Here is a 16,165-nt window from a genome sequence, read left to right as displayed (position 1 = left end):
TTCAATAATTTTTCTGTATTTTTTCATAATTTTTAATAAATTTTAATTTAGTTAATTAATCTGGACCGTTGGATTTGAAAAATATTCAAATCCAACAGCCTATAAGCTGCCACGTGGCCAATGGTCATAATTCTGACTGTTGGGCCTTTTTTTTTAATTTTAATTTTTTGGGGGAAAAACGTGGACCGTTGATCTGTGATCAGACGGTCCAGTTTAAAAGTGAAATTCAAAATTTTTTTACCATTAGAAATCCAACGGTCTAGAATAACTAGCCGTTGGAAATCCAACGACAGAAATTGGGCCATGTCACCCACCCGAGGGAGATGTTAGTGCGTCTGTGCCACTGGGCCTAGCCTCTGATTTTGTTGTCTGCTACTCGCGCCCACGCGCGTGTGTAGGACACGCGCCAGGCGCAACAACATAAATGGCCCGGTCCCAAGGTCTGTCAAAAATGGGCTGGTCTGGAGACCATCTTGGGCTGGGTGCCAGGCAAACACACGGGCTGAAGTGGATTGGCTGAGTCCCAGCCTGTTTTTTCCACTGGGTGCTGGCCTCTTTTTGCTCCGGTGGAACTGCTCTTACTGTTCACTTAAGTGGATAAATGCGCTGGGTGCTGGCTCAAAGTCTTTAGGGGTGGAATTGCTCTTATAGATCATAGACATGCCATTGAACCACAAAAGTCAAGAACAATTTTATAACTTCAAAGATCGAATAATGAACATACTTGCAACACTAGATGAAGATGATGAAGCCATGAAAGTTCTTTGTAACACTTAACCTTATCCTCCTTAGCAATAATCAAGTGCTCTCAAAGAATAGGACTTTGAATCAATATGAGCAAGGGCATTGCAAGAGCAGTGGCTAGTGTGTATATACTAAATATTTTTCTTACTGTTCTCCTATTAGAATCAACATAGGATTCAACTATCCAATCTATACTAACATGTGATTAAACACAATCCTAGTAGAATCTCATGTCCTTAAAACTCAAACCACTATAACCGGATCCAATGTTATGTTCATACTCATATTCTAACAATCAATGCAAGGTTGTTCCACATTTGAAGCCCTACATCCACACATACTCCACATTACTTGAGTTGTATTGTCCATATGTTAAGCTTGACTATTCGCCATAAGTGAGGGGTGCTTTCAGAATGAATCCCACATTGATGAAATGAGGGACCTTGCATGTGTTTATAAGTAGTTGGAATACTGTCCATATTGTCAACTCGTTTTATGGTGGAACCTCAACTTCTTCAATTTGTACCATCTTACTAATAGAGGTAGGTACAAATGATAATACAAATATATGATAAGAGTAGCATCTTTTATTCAAATTCCGAGCACCTAAGCATTTTTGGCCTTTCTAGTAGGCAAGTTGAGAATGCAAACAAAGCCACCCATGCGTCCAGGGTTAAAAATTATCCATTTTTTTAAATCAGAATAATGCTAGGAAGACTAGATTTATAAACTAAATTTACAAACTAAATGATGTGTAACCAATAGGAAATAAACACGTTTATTAATGTTTAAGTAATAATTCAATCATCTACTTTTATGTCATTTAGTTTGTAGAATTTAGTCTCTCTATCATTACTTTTTAAATTATTATAATAATTTCGGACTCTTCTTCTTCCTCTAATAATAGTAAAAAAATAAAAATAAAAAAACAAATAACTGCAAACTAACAACGTAGTTTACGTCAGCATAAAAACAGAGGGGTTTAAAAATCTGATTAATTCAAATGATGTGACTGTCCACATCAAATGCCACCTAAAATAGTATAAAAATATGGTATGAATATCATTACTCTTAATTAAGAAGAATTAGAGAGCGAGCATTTTTGGGAAATGGGAAGCGTACTTGGAGTTGGAGAGCAGCACAGAACAAAACGCAGTTTAAAGTGGTGAATGGGTGAGTCGTTACGTTAAGTTATCTCCATGTAAAATGCCATATTAACTCTTGAGAAGATGAAATGGTGGCTTATTGAAGAGGTAAAATCTCACAAAATCATGTATTGTATTGTCCTTTCAGTCCAGTTGTGCACAAAGCAAGGCCACAGTATTATAATACAAATGTAATTGTCACTTTCCATCATACAAAAAACCAAGAAATACCCTAAGAAAATGTTTTGCATTCAAAATAGACGTGGTTTCTATGCGGCCTCAATTATTGACTGACTTGTGTTTATAAACTTAATTTTTTTAACTTTGTTGTCAGACACTTAATATTTATCAATCAATGACTGAGGCTATAGAAATGCCACACGCATTCTGGATGCAGAAGATTCGATCTGTGAGAAATCAAGGTCTCCAACCCTCCGTGCTTACAACTTCCACCCAACTCATATTTCCATTATACTATACTATGCTCATTAATCAATGTATGGTTTTAAATGTTTTTTACAATAATATATTTACATTAAGGATTAAGAAAAATAATTGGTATCAAACTCATCATTCACAAAATTCGAACATAAAATCTTTTATTTACAAGTAGATATAAAAATAGGAAAACTATAAGCATTAGAGGTTAACCAATATGACAACTTGCACGGACCAACATGAAGTTTAACTAGACGTAGAATTTAACAAAAATATCTGACAAACTATCAAGTTAGCCTTATTATTATCAAATATCATGTATGGGCATATACATACATTGGCTACAAGCGATATGCATAATTAAGAGCAATTTAGATTAGTTAAGGTGATTAAGAAAAGTAAACTATACCATAACTTTGGAACCGGATCCCCTCCTGAGCATGGGGACCAGAGCCTACTGAACAACAAATCATTGCCCTTAAAATTTGATCTAACGGCTACAATTATTATAATTTTTAGAGAGATTCCTTGTTTGTAGCCGTTAGATCAAATTTCAAGAATCCAAATGAGTTGCTCAGAAGACTCGGGTCCCAATACTCAGGAGGGGATCCGGTTCCCATAACTTTCACCAAAAAAAAAAATATATAAAGTAACATAATGAATAAAAAATCCGGGTCCACAGTAGCAAAGGAGTTGTCATTTTCCATCATACAAACAACAAGAAATGGACAAGAAAATCAGGGTTCAAGCCGCCAAACGATGATATTTGCATTAGTACATATTTATAGTGCTAATTAATAAAATTACAAAAATGTTAAAACTTGATAAAAAAAAACAGGGGAGCTGAAATTAGATAGAGCATAAGGAACCAATATTTAGTTTTTTTTTTTTTTTTTTTTTCTGGAATTAGTATCATTATCATATGATATATCATCCATTTACAGGATCCAAAAATGGGCAAACTCCTCCTCAACCTAAAATAAACCATAATTAATTAAATAATTAACAAGCTAATCATGATTAGGGATTGAAGATGGAGCTGCCACACTTGCACTTCCAACTCATGGGCTTGTAGTTGCTGGAGTTCTCATCACCTTTGGCATAAGCAATGCTGGATACAACTTTGGAAGAGTTTTTGCTGCCTGTAATTGCATTTGCTTGGGGATTTTCAGGCATTTGAATTGCCTCGCAGTGCCCACAGGAGCTGCACCTTCTCTCACACCTTGGAGGCCTCGAACCTATCTGACCTCTCAGATTCACTTTACTCTCTTCATTCCCTGCCTACCCAAATCAAACCACACAAAAAACAACCAAAAAAATTATCACTTTGGGTTCAAATCACAGGCGCTTGATGAAAGTTCTCTGAGAAAGTTTTGAACAAGTCCACTGGATAAAAACCCACCTGGGAAATGACAACTTTGTTGTGAATTGCTCTGCTTTCAGCCAATTTGGTACAAAATCTGAACTGGGTTGGGCACAGAATCAAGAGAAACATAAGGGAAATTGAGTAAAAGTGGAAGCAACCCATTAAAGTGGAAGCGGAGAGGAAGATTTTGGAGGTGAGGGAGGGACAAAATAATGAAATGGCTTGTGAAAATTTAAGTGGGAAAATTGATGTGAATAAACAAACTAAAGGGTCAGAAACCCTAAAAGAGAAAGACAGGTTAATATATAAGTTTGATGTGCTTCTGAAGGAGCAGCAGAAATGGGGGTTTTTGAGGTGATCGTCTGATGGAACGTGAATGTGGATGGATGCTTGGATGAATGGACAAATGAGAAAAATGGCAGAGAGGAGCCAGTAAAAAGGAGGTATGAAAAGGGAATAACTTAAAGCCTCGATTTGGGAGTCCTGTAAAATCAAAATGTTTTATAAAAATTTGAAGGAAGAAAGGACGAGAACTAGAAAAAAACAGCAGGGTTAGATTTGGGATGGAGGACAATGAACCCCAACAGCGAAAATTCACTGAAATTTTAACCCCACTAGATATGAGATCAGTTGGCGCTAAAGGACATGGATTTTACAGCTATGGATTTTTGGGGGTTTTCGCTTTCAGTGGAATTTTTATTTTTTTGGTGGGAAAAAATTGTTATTTAATATTCGAAGGAAGTTGTTTTCAGGGATTTCTTGCTGCGGTGGGTCTGAATCTGATCAGCACTTCAGCAGTAGCACAACATAATCACGCCATCTCTCTCTCTCTCTCTCTCTCTCCCCCGAATCATGATAGTGTAATCACATTCACAGTTCCACATGGCATGCTGCAAAAGATGTGAATCGAAAAGTTGAGTTTTCATCATTCTTTCGAATCGAATCACATTCGTTATTTTTTTTACTGCCAAGATGTGAACCGTCAGCAAGTATCGAATAGATTGAAAAACTAAAATGGGTGGCGGGTGTGGTCCGTTTGGGTCAGAATTGAAGTGCATTGGACTCCAAGGCTCCAAGCTATCCTACCCGACTTTAGAGAGAAAATAATAATATTGGGAAGACTAAATTTTAAATCAAATTTACAAATCAAATGATATGTTATCAATTGAAAATAAGCACGTTAATTAATATTTAACTAATAATCTAATCACCAATCACCAACCACCAATATCCACATCATTTGGTTTACATAATTTGATTTAGAAATTTTGGTCTCCCTAGCATTACCTTAGAGAAAAACCCAACTTACTTTGTGACACTAAAGAAATTGGATTTTACCATTAAGAATCAATTAGAGCATGACATGTGGATATAAATATGATGGTTCCACCACGCAATAACTTTCCTTTTATTTCATGGCTGCATTTAACTTATGTGTTAGACTGCCTATGTACCCTAAGACGGGATCAAACAATTCGTAGTTCACCCTGTACTAATCTTTGAGATTCTCGAGGCATTAACGAGCATGTCTCACTAGATTTTAGTCTACATAACGAAACCATATGAGAATTAGAATTTTCATTCGTCATTCAGCCATATCACACATTTTTCCAACACAATTCTACAATCATTAAAAATAATCAATCAATGACCCAAAGATGCATAATATAACTATGCTAATCAACCATTACGGTCAAGTATTGATTCACAAAATTTGATAAAGCAAGTGTCATTTATGAGTAATTTCTATTCACAAGAATCTAAGGTTCCGGACTAACTCAACGAAACAGAACAAGGGTTGGGATTTTAGACCACTCAATGGAATCCAACTCAAGAATGCATATGGTTCCCTAATACAGATTAACTAGGCGGAACTATAAGCATCTATCTGATAGCATGATCTCCTAATGCGGATTAACCAGGTAGGATCACCTATGGATCTAATCTAACCAAGTAGGCAGTGACCGCCTAATGCGGATTAACCAAGCGGAAGTCACCTCTAGAATGCATATGGTCCTATACGGATTAACCAGGCATGACCATCCCTAGGGTGCGCATGGTCCCCCAATGCGGATTAACCAAGTATAACCACCTATGGGAATCATGTAATCAAGTAGGCAGTAACTTCTCAATGAGGATTAACCAAAATAGAAAGAGCCATCAACTATCTCTCTAATTTCTACTTCCTACTTTTCTTAACCATAAACCATATTAATTATGTAAATAACAACTTATAATTAGTCATCAGAAGAATAAAGAAATTTGGGATGTTTACCCATATATGCAAGCTACAGGTTGATCAAAAGTGAAGTAGTTTGTTCCCTACTCCTTTCTTCTAAAAAAGTCCTGTTGTATCCGCTCCCGTCGTTCTCTCCGTCGTGAGAGCCTTTTCTCCTCTGTGAGAATCCGCCGTTGTGAGTGTCATCGTGCGGGAGTGGGCTGCCCTCTCCTTGCTGTATATGTGTTCGTCTTGGGTGGTGGTGGATCTATTTTTAGGCGATTTTGCAGAGGGGCTCCTTTGTTGGGGTTTTGACTAAGTAGGGTTAGTGGAGATTTCCTTCCTTCTTCGATTCTCTTCGATTAGGGGTCGTGTTAGTCTGGTTGGGGGGGGTTAGTATGGAGGAGAGTGGGCAAGGCTTTTATCCCTCCCATTCTTTTATTTGGGGGTTAGGGTTACACTGGCTGTTCAATTTGGGGGTTGGGGTTTTACTCCTCTGTACGAATGGTTTCGATGTGGTAATGGTAGTCCGGCAAAAAACGTGGGCTCTGTGAGGATGGAATCAATGTGGGTACTATTAGATCTGATAACATTGAATGCTGGAACTGCATTTATGGGTCTAGAGAGAATTTGGTTGGCAGCTTTAAAGGCGTTCACCCCCTTTTGCCCCCAAATGGTAGGTATGTTCAGGTTTATGCTTTTATTGCCATTGGTATTGTACTTCCTTTGATTCTTAAAAGAAGATTTGAGACAGATAAAGGCTATACGCCTGTTACCGGTGAGTGTTCCTAAGGTTTTTTCTGTGTATTCAAAGTACTCTGCGGTATCTTTGTGGCTGTCGAAGGTAAGGAGTCTGATATTTATGGAAAATCACGGTGTGGATGAGTTTGTGGTTTATCTGGATAGTTCGTTGGATATGTCTACGATGGAGATTGGTATCAAACTGGTTGGTATGGCTTTGACGCAGAGAACATTGAATCGGTGGGGTATTAGAAACATTCTTAACTCGGCGTGGAAGGAACTTGGTGAAGTGAGCATTAAATGGGTCCGTGAGAATTTGTTCATTATCTCGGTTCAGGATCAGAGTATGGCTAATAAAATCCTGGCGCAGGTGCCGTAGGCAGTCATGAAGAAGAATTTTGTGGTGAAAACTTGGCCCCCGGACCTCGCTCTGGAGGAAGTAGACATGAAGACTGTTCCTTTCTGGGTTCAAATCCGTGGTGTCCCGTTAAGTTTGGTTTCCAATGAGAATGTTACTCGACTTGTTAGGACTGCTGGTGTTTACTTGGAGATGGAGGATCCAGCTAAAGCTCATGGTTTCTTAAGGGTAAAAATGTTAGTTAATTCGGAGAACCCGCTAGTTCTGGGATGTTGGTTGAAAAAGGAGGTAAACCGTGAGACTTGGGTTGAGTTTCGATACGAGAGGCTCCAAGACTTTTGCTAACGTTGTGGGCGTATGGATCATGTTAATACGGAGTGTTCTTATGAGGCGAACATGGGTGGGGCGGAGGGCTATGGAGATTGGATAAAAGCTCCCCCAGTGCGCGATTTTGTGGAGCCCGTACGTCCGGCGCGTGTGGGAGTAGGTGAAAGGAGGACGGTTGGAATGGTTAGGGGCAGTGCTCGTCCTGAGTTGAGGTTGCAGCGTCCGATCCATAGTGAAGCCCCGAGTAGGCACGACACATCTGGGGTGAATGTAGGGGAGCATGGTTCTCACACACGTGACAAGAAGAAATGGCGTAGAGTTCAGCGAAAAACTTGTCCTTCTAGTCAATTTCAGGTGGTTGTGCCCCAGCTTCGGCGTCAGCTCAGATGGGATTATGGCAGTGGGAGTTTCCCGCCAGGTCTTAACCAAGTGGATCTTCAGGGTGGAGAAGGAGGACACTCGGTTTGGATTCGGGATGTCAGTGAGGCATATTCTGATACTCTACCTGTTGTGGATGTAGAGGGGTTAACGGGGATCGAGTTTTGTAACTCTAGACAGAGTCCAAGCCGTTTGCGTCATGAGGTTGGTGGCATCAAGCGAGGTGGGGAGCCTTCGAGTATGGAATTAATTCTCTCCCCGCAAAAGAAAACTCGAGGGCCTAACCCGGACGCTGATAGACAAGGTAAGATGGTGGAATTGGTGTAGGTTAGGAGCTTGAAGGAAAGTTGTCTCTTGGTTGATAGGGTTCACTATGATGAAGCTGTGTTACATGAAGGCACTATGGAAGCACACGATATGTGGGATAAGGTGGAAGCAGTCTCGGGAGAGAAAGAGAGCAGTGTCTTGGCAGCTAGTGCGGGCAATCTGGCTCGGGGTAGTGGCGGCTGGCCCTCAACAGCCGTAAGATCGCCATGATTCTGGTGTTTTGGAACTGCCGTGGTCTAGGGTCGGACACAGCAGTTAGGGCCCTTCATGGTCTGATTAGAAACAAACGACCCTCTATGATTTTTTTATCTGAAACTAAAATGAAAGATCATAGATTAGATGGTGTGAGGCATCAGATGGGTTTTTTGAATGGTTTCAATGTTTCTCCAGTTGGCAGGGCAGGTGGGCTAAGTTTGTGGTGGGATGATTCGGTGGAGGTGCAAACTCTGTTCTCTTCTAAGCATATTATTGATGTTATCTTGCATAAGGATGGAGACAGTAAATGGGTCCGGATCACTGGAGTTTATGGAACTCCTTACAGGGAGGAAAAGGCTGCTTTTTGGGATTGGATGTCGACTTATTTTACTCCTTCTGGTATTCCGTGGCTTTGTGCCGGGGACTTTAATGAATTTCTTTGGGATCATGAGAAGTCTGGGGGTGTGGAGGTCCTCTACAATCGACCTCGGTACCTGGAGAATTCCATGCAGGCTACTAACTTGTGGGATTTGGACTTTAATGGCCCTGCTTTCACTTGGCGCGGTATGCGCCATGGTCAGCTAGTGGAGGAACGGATTGACCGGGCTTTGATCAACGGGCTATGGCAGGATTTGTGGCCTAATTCTTTGGTTACGCATGGAACGGTTTTGGGGTCTGATCATTGTCCTCTCATTATTTAATCTGATTCGAAGAGTGTTCGGGGGCGTATGGCGTTTAAGTTTGAGGCGTTCTGGGCTAAGGAGGATGAATGTAATCAGGTGGTGAGCTCTTGCTGGAATAGGTCGGATCCGGGTGAGATTTTGGTGAGGTGGACGAAGAAGATAAACGATTGCAAATCCAGTCTCATACGGTGGAGTCGTAATAAATTCAAGAAGAGGGGTCAGCTGATTCAGGAGCTCCTTCATCAGTTGCAGGAGCTTCAAATGGATTGGCGTTCTAATATTGACGTCATTAAGCAGAAAACTCAGCTTGTTGATGATTTGAGGGCTCAGGAGAAGAGTTATTGGATGCAGCGGTCTAGAGTTAAATGGCTTCGTGATGGGGATGCAAATACAAAATTCTTTCATAATTCTACTCTGCAACGAAGACGACGCAACCTGATTCTCAAAATTAAGGATGAGCTTGGGAATTGGGTGGAGCAACCTGGTCGTGTTCGGAAGTTGGTGGAGGATCATTTTATGCAAACGTTTACTTCTGGAGGAGCCCGGAATTGGGGATCTTTGTTGGATTGTATTAGCCCGAGGGTGACTGAGGAAATGAATCAGGCGCTTCTTAAGCCGGTCTCCGAGGATGAAATTAAGGCTGCGATCTTTAAAATGGGTGGTCTTAAAGCGCCGGGATCGGATGGTTTTCAAGGTATATTATATCAATCCTTTTGGGAGCATGTTTATGCGGATGTTTGTGCTTTGGTGGGGGAGTTAATGCAGGGAACGAGTAGTCCGTCTACTCTTAATGCTACGTATATTGTCCTGATCCCAAAGGTTTCTCACCCTGAGTCGGTCTCGCAGTTCCGGCCTATTAGCCTGTGTAATTATTCTTACAAAGTGTTGTCCAAGGTTTTGGCGAACCGGTTAAAGGTGATTCTTCCAATGCTTATATCTCCTTCCCAAAATGCTTTCGTGGCGGGCCGTCAAATTCAAGATAATATCGGGATTGCTCATGAAATGTTCCATTTTTTGAAAGGGAGGACAGCGAAACGGAAGTTTGAAATTGGTATCAAATTGGATATGCAGAAAGCCTATGACAGAGTAGAATGGGATTTTCTTGATGCGGTTATGGAGAAAATGGGGTTCTGTGGTCTGTGGAGAAAACTTGTGATGGGATGTGTTTCTTCTGTTAATTTTGCTGTCATTCTCAATGGGCAGCCAGGTGACAAGTTTGCTCTTTCTCGGGGTCTCCGGCAGGGCGATCCTTTATCTCCATATTTGTTTATTATTCTGGGGGAGGTTCTTTCGTGCATGATTCAAGCTGCGGTTGATGATAAAAGGCTGGAGGGTGTTCGGATTGGGGTCTCGGGGCCAATTATCTCTCATTTGTTTTTTGCGGACGATACTCTTCTTTTTTTTAGAGCGGAGGCTAAGTACTGTTGGAATTTACTCTCTATTCTGGAAAGGTATTGTGATGCTTCGGGGCAGAAAGTTAATCTGCAGAAATCTAGTATTTATTTTGGGACGAATGTTCCGAAGGTGGTGGCTGCCAATTTGGGTGGCATTCTTGGTGTGTCTATGGTGGATCATCCTGGCACTTATTTGGGTGTCCCTGCCATCTGGGGTCGCTCCAAAAAGCGTGGCCTTGCTTATGTGAAGGGCAGAATTTTGGGGAAGCTCCAAGGGTGGAAGCAGAGTGCGTGGTCGTGGGCGGGAAGAGAAGTTTTGATTAAGGCTGTGGTCCAGGCCATTCTTGCTTATCCTATGAGCATTTTTAAATTTCCTGCTGTTGTTTGTTAGGAATTGGATGCCTTGGTGGCGAGGTTTTGGTGGGGAAGCCATGGTAATGATCGAAAGATTCACTGGGTGTCTAAGGAGGTTTTAGGCCTATCTAAGGATATGGGTGGCCTGGGTTTTAGAAACTTTCAAGAATTTAATGATTCGTTACTTGCTAAACAGTGTTGGCGGTTACTTACGGAGCCGAATTCGTTGTGGGCTCGGGTTATTAAGGCCCGATACTTTCCGCATTGCTCTTTTTGGGAGGCTCATAAAGGGGCCAGGACGTCGTGGGCTTGGTCCAGTCTTCTTTCGGGCAGGGAGCTTCTTGCCAGCGGTTCTCATTGACAAATTATGGGTGGGGAAGATGTGAGGGTTTGGGTGGATAAGTGGCTGCCCTCTCTTCCTTCGGGGTACCCTATGCCGCTTGGTGAGGTTTCAGTTACGCCGAACTTACGGGTTAGTTCCCTTATTGACTCCTCTTCCCGGCAGTGGGATTTTGATTTTCTAAGACCGTTCCTATCTATGGCGGATCAAAGGGCTATTCAGGAAACGCTTATTGGCGACTCGAGATGGAAGGACCGGCTTGTTTGGGCTGCTAACTGGAATGGTATATACTCTGTGAAGTCGGGGTACAGGTGGCTTCAAATTCGTTCAATTGCTGTCTGGGATCATCGTCTGCCGGTGGTTCGCTCGATATCTAAAAATCTGTGGAATTGTATTTGGAAGCTGGATGTGCTTCCCAAAATTCGGCACTTCTTATGGGTTTCGTTGCATTTTGGCCTGCCTACTGGTGTGGTTCTTTTTAAAATGAGGTTATTCCCCTCTCCCTCCTGTCCTCTATGTCGGAGTGCTGATGAAACTGTGGAGCATGTCTTTCTTCGCTGTCCTTGGGTGGCAGCTGTGTGGTTTGGTGGAGCTTTGAACTATAAAGTTGACGCTGCCGGTATTGATTCATGGGCCCTTTGGTTGCTGACTGTGTTCTCTTCTCCTAGGGGATCTTTGGCTGATAGGAAATGGTTCCAGGCCTACGTGGCTTTTACTTGCTGGTTCATTTGGAAAGCTCGTTGTGATTTTTTGTTTAATCAGGTTTCTATCAACCCTTCTAAGGTTCTTTTTTCGTTGTCGACCGCTTTTGGGAATTTTTTGCATGCTGTGTCCTCTTTGGGTATGGCGCGGCTTGTCTTGGGTTCTCGGGAGGAGGCTGTAGTCAGATGGTGTCTTCCTTCTTCTCCTTTTGTTAAGATCAATGTGGATGCTAGCTGGTCGAAGTCTTCTCGGACGGGTTTTGCGGGGGTGGTTGCTAGGCAAGACGGTGGGCTTTTTCTGGCAGCGGCTAGGTCTTCTCTTTTGGCTCCTTCTTCCTTGGTGGCTGAGTCTTTTGCGATTCTGCGTGGTTGTGAATTAGGTGCCTCGTTGGGTTTCAGCTATGTTATCATTGAATCTGACTCTCTTCAAGCTATTTCCTGTTTAAATGGTTCTATTGCTAATGACAGTTGGGAGGATTTCCCCATTTTGGCTAGGGCTCAAAGTTTGGGTTCGGCTTTCCAGAACTGTCGCTGGTCTTGGGTTCCCAGATCAGCCAATATGGCAGCGGATGTTATGGCGTCAGCTGGTCTTACGGAGATGTGTGATTTTGTGTGGGTTGACTGACCCCCATCTTCGTTAGTTCATGTTTTATGTAATGATGGTCTTCCTTGTCCTCATTAGCCGCTTGTGGTGGGTTTGGGGTGACACTTTCTCTTAGTGATTGTGTCGGTAGTTGTATCCCCGCTCACTGCTTTGTTTGGAGCTTTGCTTCGCTGTGTTTGCCTCGTTGTAGGCTCTCTTGCTTCTGTTTGGCTTCTTAGCCTTGGGTTTTCTTCTTAAGCTCAATTCTTCAAAAAAAAAAAAAAAAAAAAAGAAAAAATCCCTTTTTAACATGTAACAATGTGTATAGTTTGACAAGATGAAAACCAGCTTGCTCCTGTCCAAATGTATACAGATACATATATATAAATTCACTTTTTGGGAAATCAATTGACTCATATATATAAAGTAGTATTGCAAAAGTAGAAATCTCGTAGGATTGGATTTGTGAAGCTAATTTCACAATACTAATTCAAAAGTAGTTTTGGTTGATCAACTTCAAACACATGCTTTACTTGAAATAGCGGAAACAATAAATATATAAGTACACACACATGTGTATAGTTTCATGCCGTGAAAGCTAGTTTCGTTTAGCAGTATTTACATCCACGTATATATATGCACACACTTAATAAGAAACTAGCCTATCTGCATGCGCTTTCGTGCGCGCGAAATTTTGTTTTTGTTTTTAATCATGGCGAGTTTCAAATTTTTAGTTATGAATCTTTGGATCATTCATACTTGAGAAAAGCATGGACAATATGAATATATTGATATGAAATTTGGAAACACTAAAATTTTTTTAATAGACCATTTCAAATATTATATTAGTGAGTTTTTAATAGAAAAAAGGACATATGCTTCCAACTACAATTCTCTGCTTTGGCCCCTCCTAATTCAACAAAGCTCCTCCAACCATGTTGGTTTCAAATTGGCTTTTTATAAACCATCGGTGGGTGGAAGAGAATGATATCCTTCGACCTGTCGTACTCTAATAGAAAAAAAGAAGAGAATAAAACGAAAATAAGAGATTAAACAGGTAAAATTGAAAAATAAAATAAAATAAAAGTTAGAAGGTGTTGCAGTTATATTTAGAATAGGAATGTGATTGTGTAAATCCTAGTAGATATGAGAATGTATCTTATATTCCTATAAAGAGTTGTAATCCTAAAGGGAAAGGTTTTTGCCTATCCTACTACTATAAATAAAGGCACAATGAGGTGATACAAACACACCTTACAATTAAATCACTCTCTCTTCTCTCTAATTGCAGCCGCCCCCCCCTCTCTCTCTTTTCCCCTAGATTAGTTCAATAAAATAGGCCTACAATACATTATTAGCACACTCTTGCCAGAAGTTGAGGAATTGACGGATCGTAGGAGGAGGCTATCTTCCATAAAATTCAAGGGCTTCTCTTTGTTTGCTGCCAATCAGGTATGCTTAAAATAAAGGAAGATATTTGAAACATCCATGAAGCATGAAAACATTTCCCATGATGCATGAACCCCTCTATGTTTATATTTTCCTTACGATATATATATATATATATATATATATATATATTGTATATGTTCATATATTTGTCAATATATATATTTGTTTCATGCATTACATAATTAAATTGCTATGTGGAATTGTAAGTCAAAGTATATTCATAAATTAGAAGTTAATCTAGGGTTTATAAAACCCTAACCATGTTGAAAAAATATATGGCGTTGGGCATTATGCGACACCACCACTGCGGACCACCTTGGGACGGTGTCTTCCGACGCCTTGGACTAATCACAGCATCCCATTAGGCTCGTTGTCCCTGCACCACTGCTAGGCTTTGCCCTGGATTGGACTGCACCATGGGCCCGAATACCTCTGCCTACACCCATATGTCTGCAGCCATGCTGGGCTTCGTCCCCCTTGCCTCGGCCTGCATGTCGCAGCCTTCTTGGTTGATGGGCTTGTGCCACAACCCAATGAACTCGGCCCTAGCCTCGGTTGGGCCTCACGTGACCTAAACACGCAAGCCAGCTTCAATGGGCTTGCTTTGCACGCCATGGTCTTGACCCTAATTAAGCCAACACTTGTTGCTGGGCTTCAAAACCCATACTGCCCGTGTCCTGAAGCCACCCATGGCTTCCATGATCAACCATGTTTGGTCCCGATTTATTGAATTAATTAAAAGTGATCTGCAATCCATTAATCTGATAATGAATCCAAAATTATTGACCTGAAGATCACTTTTGGACATTAACGATTCAATAATTTATTTTTATACTTTGAACCGTTGACATACTTTCGTAGTAACGAAACTCTCATACTTGAGTTCCTGAAGAAACTCAAACCCACTATACTTAAGTTAGCATATTGCATTATGTATTTCTTGCAGGAACCTCTTATTTATGAACTAGTCGTTCATAAAAACTAAATTGAACTTGTAGTTTCAAATTAAGTGCCTTTGAAACCCGAAGTTTTCATTCAAAACATACCACATGAAACCTGTAGTTTTCATGCATAAATTAAACCAATACATGTCTATAGAACCTGTATGTTCTACGATATATGTTTATGGATCACCATATGACTAATCACATTTTTTTTGTACCCTCCGTTTTAGGGACATGTTAAACTTGAACAAGCTCTATTTCATCGCTCAAGAAGTCTCCGGAAGAAACTATCTGAAGTGGGTTCAAGACGTGAAGCTCCATCTAACTGCAAAAAGTATTAGAGCCACCATCGAGGCATCTACCGACGACAAAGTTGTTGACGAAGAAAGCTACTGCAATGTGTTGGAAATGTGCCCTAAAGCCAATCATATGATGATACTTTACGGACATTTCACATGTTAAACTAATCTAGTTTAACTATAAAGGGCAAACATTATTGTTTGAGCCGTCTCATATAAATGTTATATGCTTAAACGATAAAGTCCAAGGAATATGTGATTGGGAGAATGCGATCTAATGAAGTTAGATTCATGAGACCATTCTTTCGTAGACACATCCTAAACGTTCCTGATCATAGGATTGCCAATTGGGCATTGACAGTCCGTTAAGATCAGTACGTGCTGTGTCTTCTCTCAGGGAGAGTGACTAGTCTCGAGTCATTGGTATGTGTGACATCAAGACAAGTACGTAGGTGCTCAATAGAGAATGAGTTCACTGAACACGATCAACGAAGAGTTCTCATATTCATGTCACATGAGAACTCATGGTTGGGATAATGCAAAGTAGTCCTTTGACCTGAGGCATCACAGTTGTCTTGTGGTTAAGTTCTTGATCTTTGATTATGTCAAAGTCACCCCATCGGGGTGTCCACGGCATCATTGGGGTTAAGCCACTTAGTCATGGAGACAAGTGAATGTGCAACAAGGGATCTCTAACCTTCAAACCGTTTGAGGGAGAATACTCTATGATATGATTTAGAACCTCTGGCCAGAGTATGAATGAGATTTAGGAAAGCGTTCCAAATCACATTCAAGGTAATCATATAAGCACACGAATCACATTGGATAATAGACATGAATAAATAAACTATCAAACCAAACAATGTGGTCAAGAGTATTGTATTAGAGAAATACCGTATTGCATTTGTAATCCCAAACTGAATAGGTTCTTCACCTCTTCTGATTAGCTTGGGTAACCATGATATGCTTCTAGGTGTCACTCATGGTTTGTGGAAGCCCTAAACGTGTGTAATCACTAAAGGGAGAATTGAAAGTAAGTTTCAATTCACAATCGATTTGAAAGAGTTCTAATCGCCCACTGCCTCGCTAAAAGGAACCTAATGGATCGTACACCGTGTAAGGTGGAGATTGAAGAAACAATGGAGATGAGTAAGAATGATTAAATTGTTTAATTATTT

At 40.8% G+C, this 16,165-nt stretch overlaps 1 protein-coding gene across 1 annotated transcript; it reads right to left on the bottom strand.

Moving 5' to 3' along the window:
- Positions 1–3,070: 3,070 nt before the first annotated feature.
- Positions 3,071–4,448, bottom strand: LOC126613760 (EPIDERMAL PATTERNING FACTOR-like protein 2). The gene is made up of 2 exons (XM_050281350.1): positions 3,730–4,448; positions 3,071–3,608 (listed from the first exon to the last, which is right to left on the bottom strand). The coding sequence occupies exons 1-2, from the start codon at positions 3,853–3,855 to the stop codon at positions 3,348–3,350; spliced, it is 387 nt and encodes a 128-aa protein (XP_050137307.1). The 5' UTR covers positions 3,856–4,448; the 3' UTR covers positions 3,071–3,347.
- Positions 4,449–16,165: the final 11,717 nt, after the last annotated feature.

This window comes from Malus sylvestris, chromosome 2 (assembly GCF_916048215.2).
Source record: "Malus sylvestris chromosome 2, drMalSylv7.2, whole genome shotgun sequence".
NCBI classification, from domain to species: domain Eukaryota; kingdom Viridiplantae; phylum Streptophyta; class Magnoliopsida; order Rosales; family Rosaceae; genus Malus; species Malus sylvestris.
Note: the sequence above shows the minus strand (reverse complement) of the source record. Positions and strands in the feature narration are given on the sequence as shown.

What these genes read in the sequence shown, in the direction of transcription:
- LOC126613760 (XM_050281350.1), bottom strand. Translation starts at nt 3,855, where the DNA reads ATGGGTTGCTTCCACTTTTACTCAATTTCCCTTATGTTTCTCTTGATT. An exon ending in ACAAAGTTGTCATTTCCCAG is followed by an intron (nt 3,609 to 3,729) that starts GTGGGTTTTTAT and finishes TGATTTGGGTAG; the next exon opens with GCAGGGAATGAAGAGAGTAA.